Genomic DNA, 11475 nt, shown 5'->3' on the forward strand with positions numbered 1-11475 from the left:
CCATTTCAAAATTGAATTAGTTTCTAATTAAATAGGTATAAAAATTATCCAAGGCTCGCATTAGAAAAGAAACAGGACTAGAAACTTGAACACTGTTATGTTCTGTAGAAGTAAAGCATAAGAGGCAATGAAATTGCCTAAGATGTAGATGACGGTAAGACATGATTAAAGGACATTGAAAAAGACAAGTAAAGTAACTATGGTTGTGATATTTTTGGTGAGAATCAGTTTGTTGTTTTACAAAGTTTTACATTTATATATCTTTAATTTTTTCTTTGAATAGAGTGGGGGTGATAATTAATTTCAGAATTTAGTCAAATGTTTATTAGGAGTAATCAGACAGTTAACTCATGCATACAATGAGTATGTACAAAGGCATTTATTGTGTGAATAAATTTTCATGTATTTTGCAGAACTGTGAAAAAAAAAATTCTTTATATAGGTAATTAGTGTTATGAACTTTCCTCATAGCAATGCTTTCACAGTGTCCCATAAGTTTGAGTATGTTGTGGATTCATTTTCTTTGCATTCTAAGAATTCTTTGATTTCCTTCTTTATTTCTTCTTGACCCACTGGTGATTCAGTTGAGAATTATTCCATTTCCATGAGTTTGTAGGGTTTCTGTAGTTTGTGTTGTTATTGAACTCTAACTTTAAATCTTGGTGATCTGATAACAAGGTGTTATTCTATTTTTTGTATCTTCTGTGATTTTCCTGATTCCTGAGTATGTGCTAAGAAGAAGGTATATTCTTTTGTGTTTGGGTGAAATGTTTGGTAGATGTTCATTACATCCATTTGAGTCATGACATCTGTTAATTCCCTTATTTCCCTGTTAAATTTCTGTTGATCAGACCTGTCCATTGGTAGAAGCTGGGTGTTGAAATCTCCTACTGTTAATGTATGGGGTTTGATGTTTGATTTAAACTTTAGAAATGTTTCTTTTACAAATATGGGTGCTCTTGTATATTGGGCATAGATGTTCAGAATTGAGACTTCATCTTGATGGGTTTATCCTCTTATCAGTATACAGTGTACTTTTCCATCTCTTTTGATTAATTTTAGTTGAAATTCTTATTTTGTTAGATATTAGAGTAACTACACTGACTTCTTTCTTCAGACAATTTGATTGGAAAATCAAACCCTATACTATGAGATAATGTCTGTCTTTGAGATTGAGGTGTGTTTTTTGCCTACAATAGAAGGAGATATCCTCTTTTCATATATATTCTGTTAGTCTGTCTCTATTATGGTGAATTGAGTCCATTGATACTAGCTGGTATGATTGATCAGTGATTGTTATTTTTTCTTATTTTGGATTTTGGTGGTAGTGATACTAATATTTGTGTTTTCCTTCTTTGGGTTTAGATGTTGTGAGATTATTTATTGCCTTGTTTTCATGAATGTAGCTGAGTTTCTTGGGTTGGAGTTTCCTTCTAGTACTTTCTTTTGTGCTGCATTTGTGGATGGAGAGATGTCTCAGCAATAAAGAGCACTGTCTGCTCTTCCAGAGGTCCTAAATTCAATTCCCAGCAACCACATGGTAGCTTATAACCATTTGTAATGAGATCTGGTGCCCTCTTGAGGAAGAGACCAGGTCAGTCATCATCATCAACTTAGACCATGAAACCGAACATGGACAAGTTCAGCAGAACTACCATATGTGAACTACCCATGCATGTTTCAGCATTACCAGGGCATAAATTTCATTTTTTATTCATGATTAAATCAAGTTTTGTCATGAAATATCTTGCTTTCTGTCTCTATGGTGACTGAAAATTTTGCTGGGCTAGTATCCATGTTCTCTTATTACCTGTGAAATGTCTGTCCAGAACCTTCTGGCTCTCAGAGACTCCATTAAGAACTCTGGCATAAAATCCTTATAATTCTGTCCAGAAGGCAGAATTATATGCTATTCTCATGGTGATTAGGGATTTTAAAGAACCTCCTAATATACTTACTGATTTACAATATGCAGAAAGAGTTGTCTTGCATATTATTTTTTTGTATAGGATAGATTTTTTATTTAATATTTTTATTGATTTTTATTTATTTAATTTATTTTTTTATTAAAAATTTCTGCCTCCTCCCCACCTCCCTTTTTCCTCCCCCTCCCCCTACTTCCCACACCCCACTCCCCTCCTCCTCCCTCTTCAGTCCAAAGAGCAGTCAGGGTTCCCTGCCCTGTGGGCAGTCCAAGGTCCTCCTTCCTCCATCCATGTCTAGGAAGGTGAGCATCCAAACAGGCTAGGTTCCCACAAAGCCAGAACATGCAGTAGGATCAAAACCCAGTGCCATTGTCCTTGGCTTCTCAACAGCCCTCATTGTCCAGAATTTTCAGAGAGTCCAGTTTTATCCCATACTTTTTCAGTCCCAGTCCAGCTGGCCTTGGTGAGCTCCCAATAGATCAGCCCACCATCTCAGTGGGTGGGTGCCCCCCTCAGGATTTTGTTCCATCTTACTTAAGTCTCCTGATTTGTAAACTGCCTTACCTGATTTATTTGCATCAGTATAAAATACACAAGCTCCAGTTATTAAAGCATCACGTATAATTTGGGGAAGAATCCAAAAAAAATCTTATTATAAGCTTAAGTCTATCACTTTTGGAATAATTGCTATTAATTTCTCCAAATAAATTGGCACAAGTTCTTTACCATGAAAAAAAAAGAACTCTGGTATAATCTTACACCTGTCAGAATGGCTAAAATCAAAAAAACCAATGATAGCATTTGCTGGAGAGGATGTGGAGTAAGAGGAACACTCATCCATTGCTGGTGGGAATGCAAACTTGTGCAACCACTCTGCAAATCAGTGTGGCAGTTTCTCAGGAAATTCGGGATCAACCTACCCCAGGACCCAGCAATACCACTCTTGGGAATATACCCAAAAGATGCTCTATCATATGACAAGAGCATTTGTTCAACTATGTTCATAGCAGTATTATTTGTAATAGCCAGAACCTGGAAACAACCTAGATGCCCCTCAACGGAAGAGTGGATAAAGAAAATGTGGAATATGTAGGCATTAGAGTACTACTCATCAGTAAAAAACAATGACATCTTGAATTTTGCATGCAAATGGATGGAAATAGAAAACACTATACTGAGTGAAGTAACCCAGACCCAAAAAGATGAATATGGTATGTACTCACTCATAAGTGGATTCTAGCCATAAATAAATGACATTGAGCCTATAATATGAGATCCTAGAGAAGCTAAATAAGAAGGTGATCCCAAAGAAAAACATATAGTTATCCTCCTGATATTGGAAGGAGACAAGATTGCCAGGCAAAAATTGGAAACTTGGGGGTGGAAATGGGGTGGGGGTAAGGGGAAATGGGGAAAAAATGAGAAGGGGAGGATGGGGAGAGCTTGGGGTAATGGGATGATTGGGATGGAGGCAGGGTGGATATGGGTGTAGGGAAGTCTATATCTTATTTAAGGGAGCCATTTTAGGGTCAGAGGGAGACTTGACTCTATAGGTGTTCCCAGGTGTCCAAGGAGATGTCCCCAGCTAGATCCTTGGGCAGCTGAGTAGGGGAAGCCTGCAATGGCCCTATCCTATAGCCATACTGATGAATATCTTGCATATCACCATAGAACCTTCATCTGGTGATGGATGAAATTAGAGATAGAGACCCACATTGGAACACTGGACTGAACTCCTAAGGTCCAAATGAGGAGCAGATGGAGGGAGAACATGAGCAAGGAAGTTAGGTCCGTGAGGGTGCACCCACCCACTGAGACTTTGGGGCTGATCTAATGGGAGCTCACCAAGGCCAGCTGGATGATGGAGCATGTGATCAAACCAGACTCCCTGAACGTGTCTGACAAGGAGGGCTGACTGAGAAGCCAAGGACAATGGCACTGAGTTTTCATCATACTGCATGTAATAACTTTTTGGGAGCCTAGTCTGTTTGGATGGTCACCTTCCTTGTCCTTGATGGTGTGGGGAGGATCTTGGATTTCCCACAGGGCAGGGAACCCCGACTGCTCTTTGGACTGGAGAGGGAGCGGAAGGGAGATCGGGGGAGTGGGAGGAAAATGGGAGGAGGGGAGGAGGTGGAAAATTTTAATTAAATAATAAAAAAAGAACTCTGGTATAATTCTGATAGGTCTGCTTTTATACATTACTTGGTCTTTTTCTTTTGAACAATAGAATTCTTTCATTATTCTATATGTTTAGTGTTTTTATTATTATGTGGTGAGGGTACTTTTTTGGTCCTGCCTATTTGGTGTTCTGTAAGCTTCTCATACCTTTATAAGTGTGTCCATCTTTAAGTTAAGAAAGTTTTCTTCTTGGACTTTGGTGAATATATTTTCGGTGCCTTTGAGTTGGGATTCTTCTTATTCTATTGAAGGAGTAAGTCACACAACAATCCCACACCAGTTTGGAATTATGATTAATAAAAGGGTTATTTATATAAAGAGAGAAAAACTTACATATCACCATTCCAGAAAACAGCTCTCTGCGTGATCAGGATCGAAGTCTAACAGCCAGAAGCAGAGCCAGAAGCAAGAGAGTGAACACGTGGCTACCACTTCTTTTTAAAACAAAAGAGACCACACCCAAGTTGGCTGGTATATTAAAGGCTATTGGCTGAAGGAGCGGAAGTAGCTCCCACAGCATTCTGTCACTCTTATTCTTAGGTTTGGTCTTTCAGGCATACCAGATTTCCTGGATATTTTGTGTTAGGAATTTATTAGATTTAACATCATTTTCTTTGACTGATGAATCTATTTCTTCCATCATATCCTCAGCACTTGATATTCTCTCTTCCATCTCTTGTGTTTTGTTACTGAGGTATCTGTTGTTCCTTCTTTCTTTCTCACATTTTCTATTTCCAGAATATCTCTGATTTGTGTTTTCTTCATTGCTTCTATATCAGTTTTCAAGCCTTGAACCATTTCCTTCTTTTGTTTTTTATTCTTGGCTTTCTTTCAGAAATTTATTGATTTCTTCCAATTTTTTGTTTGTCTTTTCCTTGACTTCTTTAAGAGAATTTTTCATTTCCTCTTTAAGAACTTCTATCATCTTCCTTTAAGTAATTTTAATTTTGCTTTCTTGTGTTTGGCTGTATTGTAATCTTCAGGTGTTGCTGTTGTAGGATCACTGAGTTCTGGTGATGGTGCAAAATTGCTTTTTTGGCTATTGCATGCATTCTAACATTGGTGTTTACTAATCTTTTCTTCCAACCAATGTGGCTTGTGCCTATGTCTGTTCTTCCAACTGTTGTGGTTCATTCTTGTGCCTGATTTTCCAAATGGTGTGATTTGAGCCTATGCCTACATAATCTGATGGGTCTGAGGGGGAAAACTAGCCATGGGGAGGATGTTTAGGCTCATGGGGTTGGGCAGCAGAGTGAGTCATGGTAGACAACATCTAGTGGCTATCAGAGGTTTTGGTGCAGCCTGCTCACCAGTCTGCAGGTTGTCAGGAACTATACTAGAGCAGGGACTTCCACTGGTGGTGGGAACAGGTTCATGCTCCCTTGCTGGTGATGAGATATGAAGGGGCACAGAATGTACCCTGGGTTTGAGTTATACACTGGATTTGGAGCAGTCCAGTTGAGAGTTCCTGGACTCTCACCTAATATTCCACCTGGTGTGGTTTGTGCCTGTGCCTGTGTAATCTGCTGGAGCTACAGAAGTGGGCTGACCATGGTTAGAATGTTCAGGTGCATGGGGTTGCACGGTAGGGTGTGTCTTCATGGCATAGCATGTAGTAGGTGGTGTGCTTTGCATGCAGCCTGAAGACAGGTTTCTCATCTGCCTGCAGGCTGTTAGGGATTTCACTAGAGCATGGGGAATTTCATCGGAGGTGGTGGCATGGTCCAGCTGCCTTGCTGGTCCTGGATAGAAGGAAAAGGGGCATAGTATTTGCCCTTGGGTTAAATTAGGTTCTCGACTTGGGTCAGTACAGTTGACAGGCCAGTCACTCACATGATTTTCCAATTGGTGTGGTTGAAGCCTTTGCCTATGTAGTCTGATGGGACTACAGGTAAGGCCTGGCCATGAGAAGGCTGCTCAGGTGAGTGGGGTTGGGTGGTGGAGTGGCTGATGGTGGAACACTGTCCAGTTGGTGGTAGGGGTTTGGGCACAGCCTGGAGGGAGGCTTGTAGGGACCTTATCTGTAGAAAAAAGCAGGCTAGCTAAAGGATAAAACAATTATATTTTTATATTATAAGGGGAAAACTCACAAAACAGGAAACTAGAAGTACAAGTTCCACTGCATGCCACGGGAATCACCCAGAAAGAGTAAGCACCTTGCCATGCACATGTTTTTGTCTCTGGGTTCCAGAAAGCCACACCTTAACTAAGACCCACCTCTTAAAGATAATTGGCTAACAAGCTTGCCCGTCATCTCCCCTCTTTTGTCTAAACAAGATTCTGGAGTAATAATATATCAGCACCAATGTCTAGTAAGCCTTCAATAAAAATGCCATTCATACACACTCTTAGCTTTGGTGTTTGATCATTTATAGAAGTCTGCCAGAATATATGTTTCCTATATCCTATTGAAGTTTTTGACTCGTCATCTACATTTATTCTGTCATCCAGACCAGTATTGTTTTTTAAAGTAGGCCGTGGACTTTTTAATTTTCCTGGTGAGACAGGTTCTCCACAGTAACTGGGAATGAATAGACCACATTGATCATGGGGGACCTGCAAAAGTTTCCCAATGGTATTGGGTTGCCTTGACTGTCTTTTGTTGACTTAAATTCATTGGACTAATGTTGGCCTTTGCCACACATCTTACATATACCTGAAGGATGAGTCTTCATATTCTTGCCATTTCCAGAGGAGACATTATTCCTAGAAATTTATTGTCTATAATCCCTTCTCAGATGCCCCATTCCACCACATTTAAAACATTTGGTATTTTTATGTCTCCTTTTACCATTGGATATTGCTTCTCCTACCCATGTGTCTATACCATAGTAAAGTGTCTCAACATCCATTGTATGCAAGACCCATTCAACCATGGGTACTGATCTGTTTTTTAAAGGTCCAAGGAACCTTTTGCATACTGAGTTGGCATTCTTATAAACCAAAGATTTAATTAGTATACATTTAGCTTCTGGGTCAAATACCCCTACTTGTACAGCCTTAGTTAATCTTTGTAAAAAGTCACTAAAAGATTCTCTCTGAACCTATTTAACTTTAACATATGATTCAACTCTATTTCCTAGTTTCTAAATCCTGTCCCAAGCATTTAAAGCTGCTGTGATACATAGGGAGAAGGTGTGCTCATTGTAAAGAGCCTTATCCTGAGGATCAGAGTAAAGTCCCTTGCCCAAAATTTGATCTTGGGAAATTTCAAGTCATTTTGCTTTTCCCCGTTGCTCTAAAATTTTAACCTCTCCCCTAAAGTAGCACCACCAAAGCAACTGGGGTCCATTTTCTAAGACCACTAAAATTAACTGAGTCCAGTCTTGTGGTGATGTTTTGTTACTGGAAGCCCATGTTTTGACCATTTCTGTAACAAAGTACAAATGTATTTTGTAAAATACAATGGCTTATTTAATTTCTTTTAGATCAGTCATACATGGGGGCTCCCATGCATATTCTTTGATTACCTTAGGGTATTTTGTGCCAGATGATATTTCTGATGATATCACCAGAAAGACAGGTAGAAATCTGGGTAAGTTTGGTACATACTGATGAGGCTAATTTTTTTGTCTTTGTACCATTTGTCCCTGGTCTTCAAATTCAATAAATTCTTCAATCTTTTCAAATCTATTTACCACGGCCTTTTGTAAAGTATGGATGTCCTGTCCACTGTTCAGTTCTAATGCCCTCATTGAGGATTCCAAGATGTGAAGTATGTCTAGTAGAAATAATATATGATCCTTGAACTAATTTTTATAGCATGCATATTACCTTCCTGGAGAAACATTCTATCAGTCAGTCTATCATATCCCTTTGACAGAGTCCAAAAAATACATTCAACAGTACAAGTTTTCTCAATATGTCAGCACCCTCTGTCACAGACTGAGTTTTGTTTGTCAAATTGGCCGTATCCTTCTCCAGAGTGTTAAATTTTCCTTTTAGTAAATTACTATAAGTCTGTAAAGATTGTACCATTTCTAAAAGCAACTCATTCGACTGAGTTTTGTTTGTATCCTTCTCCAGAATTTTGAATTTTCCTTTTAATTGATCAGTGTCAGTCTGTAAAGACTGTATTATTTCTAAAAGTGCCTCATTCGTGGGCCCATTGTCATACCATGTTTTTAAGGAAAAACTATGGAAAACAGCACTAATACCCAGAACCAAATATAATGATGTAGGAGGAAAATAATATAAACCTTGCATGACATAATACATAGTATAAGTAAAAAAGCTAGTGAATTCCTGGATGGTTAAATTGTCCATCATTTTGATCTTGTAAATTATAAATTTATAATTTATATTTTTGATACTAAATCTTACTTGAGGTTTAGTTAGTTAACTGAAGTAGGTGCAGTAACTGTTAACTCTCAGTAGGTGTCAGCCCACTTGTAGTTGTGTAGTTGGTTTGAATCTGATTCTGGTGCTAAATGATGAACTATGTTCAAATTAAAAACAGTTCTTTAATGTTCATCACAGACTGTGTGCTCTGTGGATGTCCCTGATTGGTTGGTGGTCACCCAAGCAGTAGAATAGCAAATGCAGACAAATTGTTAGGAACAGTGGAACAGTAGGCTCAGACAGGGGAAGCCCAAAGCAGCTCTAAGACCTCGGGCACCTTGGTCTGAGGTGTGTAATGAGGACATATAAAGAACTGAGGCCAATCTGTAGCAAGACAAAACACTGTGCAAGAATTCTATACCCAAATAAACTGCTGGCTCTGAGCACAGGCCAAGGTTGAGGTGGGCTGATAGAGGGGGCATGGGCTAAATACACATCTAGCCCAACAGAGGATGTGAGGGCACACAGGACCATGAATTGTATACTAAACTTTGGGCTCCAAGTGTAAAACTAACTAGGCTAGTTAAAGGATAAAACAATTAGATTTTTAGTTATTATAAGGGGAAAACTCACAAAACAGAAAACAAGAATTCCAACTTCTGCTGCATCCTTCAGGAATACTCCAGAGAGAGCAAGCACCTGGATGGGCAAATGTTTTATCTCTCTGGGTTTGAGAAAGCCACACCTCTCTTCTATCTCTTGTATTTCGTGGGTGATGCTTGCATCTGTAGTTCCTGTTCATGAACCCATTTTTCATTTCCTGAATTCCATCACATTGTGGTTTTTTATTGCTTCTATTTTGATTTTTATGTCATGAATAATTTCCTTCAATTGATTCTTTTTCTCATCTTTTCTTGGTATTTTTTATGCATTAGTTGATTTTCTCTAATTCTTTGGTTAGCTTTTTCTTGATTTTTTAAGGGAGTTTTTCATTTTACCTTTGAGGATATATATCATCCTCATTAAAGTTGCTTCAAGTTCATTTTATTGTGCTTTGTCTGTGCTGGAATACTCATGTTTGCTGTCATAAAGTAGATGGGCTGTGGAGGTGTCATATTGCCCTGGCTGTCATTGATTCTATTTTTACCTGGACATTTAGGCATCTGGGTTTGGGATGGTTAGCTCTAGTTACTGATTTCTGAGTTTGTCTTTCTTGGGTGGGTGTTTTTTTATTTTTATTTCCTCTCTGTTATTTTTATGCCCTAGATTTCTGGTGGCTGGTGTGATCTCTGGAGGTTAGTTTCTACTTGCAGAAGGGGGTTTGTGTTCTTCTGACTGGTTTGGCCTGAACCTGTGCACCAACAGTTTGAACAAGCGGGTGTGGCTTAATTTTATAATTATTTAAAGGATTGCTTGACAGTTTTACTTCTTCTAAATAAGGAGATTACTATTTTGCTCTCATTGCCCTAGAAAAACAGTAATAAACTTGACAGCACATGGCTTATTTTGAGGTAGACATGACAAATAGTAGAAATAGCTTTTTAAATAGTTATTATCCTTCTTGGCACTGGCATAAAGCAGAATGTGCCAGGCTACAAAGGACAATAGTAGAAGACATTCTTTGTGGCATGCATGTAAAATGGGTAAATAATTGTCGAAGCTGACATGTTGGTTCATTTCTTCCCATAGATCAGCAGGAGTGTATCCCTTGCCCAATTCAAGAGTACCCAAACCCTGAGAGAAACAGCTGCCTGCCCAAGTCAGTGACATTCCTGTCCTTTGATGACTCTCTAGGCATGGCTCTGGCCTGCACAGCTCTGTGCTTGTCTGTCAGCACAGCTGTAGTTTTCGGAATCTTTCTCAAGCACCAAGACTCACCCATAGTTAAGGCCAATAATCGGACTCTCAGCTTCATCCTGCTCATCTCCCTCCTCCTCTGCTTCCTGTGCCCATTTCTCTTCATTGGCCAGCCAAACACCGCCTCTTGCATATTGCAACAAATTACATTTGCTCTGGTGTTCACTCTAGTTCTTTCCACTGTTTTGACCAAAACTGTAACTGTAATTTTGGCCTTTAGAGCCATGACACCAGGAAAAACAATGAGAAGACTCTTTGTCTCAGGCTTCTATAATTCTGTCATCCCCATCTTTGTCCTGATCCAGTTTATTCTCCTTGGAGTCTGGCTGGGAACCTCGCCTCCCTATATTGAAGAAGATGTACACTCTGAACATGGTCACATCATCAATTTGTGCAACAAGGGTTCAGTCACTGCTCTCTACTGTGTGCTGGCATTCTTGGGGATCCTGGCCCTAGTCAGCTTCTCTGTTGCTTTTCTAGCAAGGAACCTGCCTGATACCTTCAATGAAGCCAAATTTCTGACATTCAGCATGCTGGTGTTTTGCAGTGTCTGGGTCACCTTCCTCCCTGTCTACCACAGCACCAAGAACAAGACCATGGTGGCTGTGGAAGTCTTCTCCATCTTGGCTTCCAGTGCAGGGCTGCTAGGGTGCATCTTTTTCCCAAAGTGCTACATAATACTCCTAAGACCTGATAAGAACTCTTTGAAAAGTTTTAAGAACAAAACACGATCTAGGAAAAACTGATCATTTTGATGAATTAACTATGTCTCTCTCATAAAATCTTAGTATAGTCAGGTGAAACTATTACCTACTTCTCAGTGTGTTTTTCTGAAATGTTGTTTAAACAAAAATGAAAGAGTCCCTTGCTGTATCTCACATAGAGACAATCTATTTCAGAATAGCAACTACTAATGAAAAATGCATGTTATTAAGTCATGCATGTCACTTATTAACTTGTAGCCATTATAAATATTCAATATACATTATATGATACTAACCTAGATAAATAACACATTAACTAAATGATTTTCCTCTAAATCTTTTAGTTTTGGAGTATAGCAGAGCTTTATGTGATAACATTTATGGCTCACAGACATGCACAACATAGAGCTAAAATATTGTAAAAGGCAGAGGATCAGAGTTTACACTGAAACTGTGTATCCTAATAATGTCAGAAGCAACACCCATAAGTGTTACCAATATGACTGCATGAACATGAACTGAACAAA

At 39.0% G+C, this 11475-nt stretch overlaps 1 protein-coding gene across 1 annotated transcript in view; it reads left to right on the forward strand.

The window, feature by feature from the left end:
• The window catches only part of LOC121464674 (vomeronasal type-2 receptor 26-like), a 49978-nt gene extending 38988 nt beyond the window's left edge, over positions 1 to 10990 (forward strand). The window contains exon 5 of the mRNA XM_041677696.1: positions 10077 to 10990. Within this exon, the coding sequence (XP_041533630.1) occupies positions 10077 to 10990 (914 nt within the window). The remainder of the gene's footprint in view (positions 1 to 10076) is intronic.
• Positions 10991 to 11475: the final 485 nt, after the last annotated feature.

The sequence above is a fragment of the Microtus oregoni genome, unplaced genomic scaffold, assembly GCF_018167655.1.
Source record: "Microtus oregoni isolate MIOR12 unplaced genomic scaffold, Mior012 000029F_ref0000214, whole genome shotgun sequence".
In the NCBI taxonomy this organism is placed as follows: Eukaryota; Metazoa; Chordata; class Mammalia; order Rodentia; family Cricetidae; genus Microtus; species Microtus oregoni.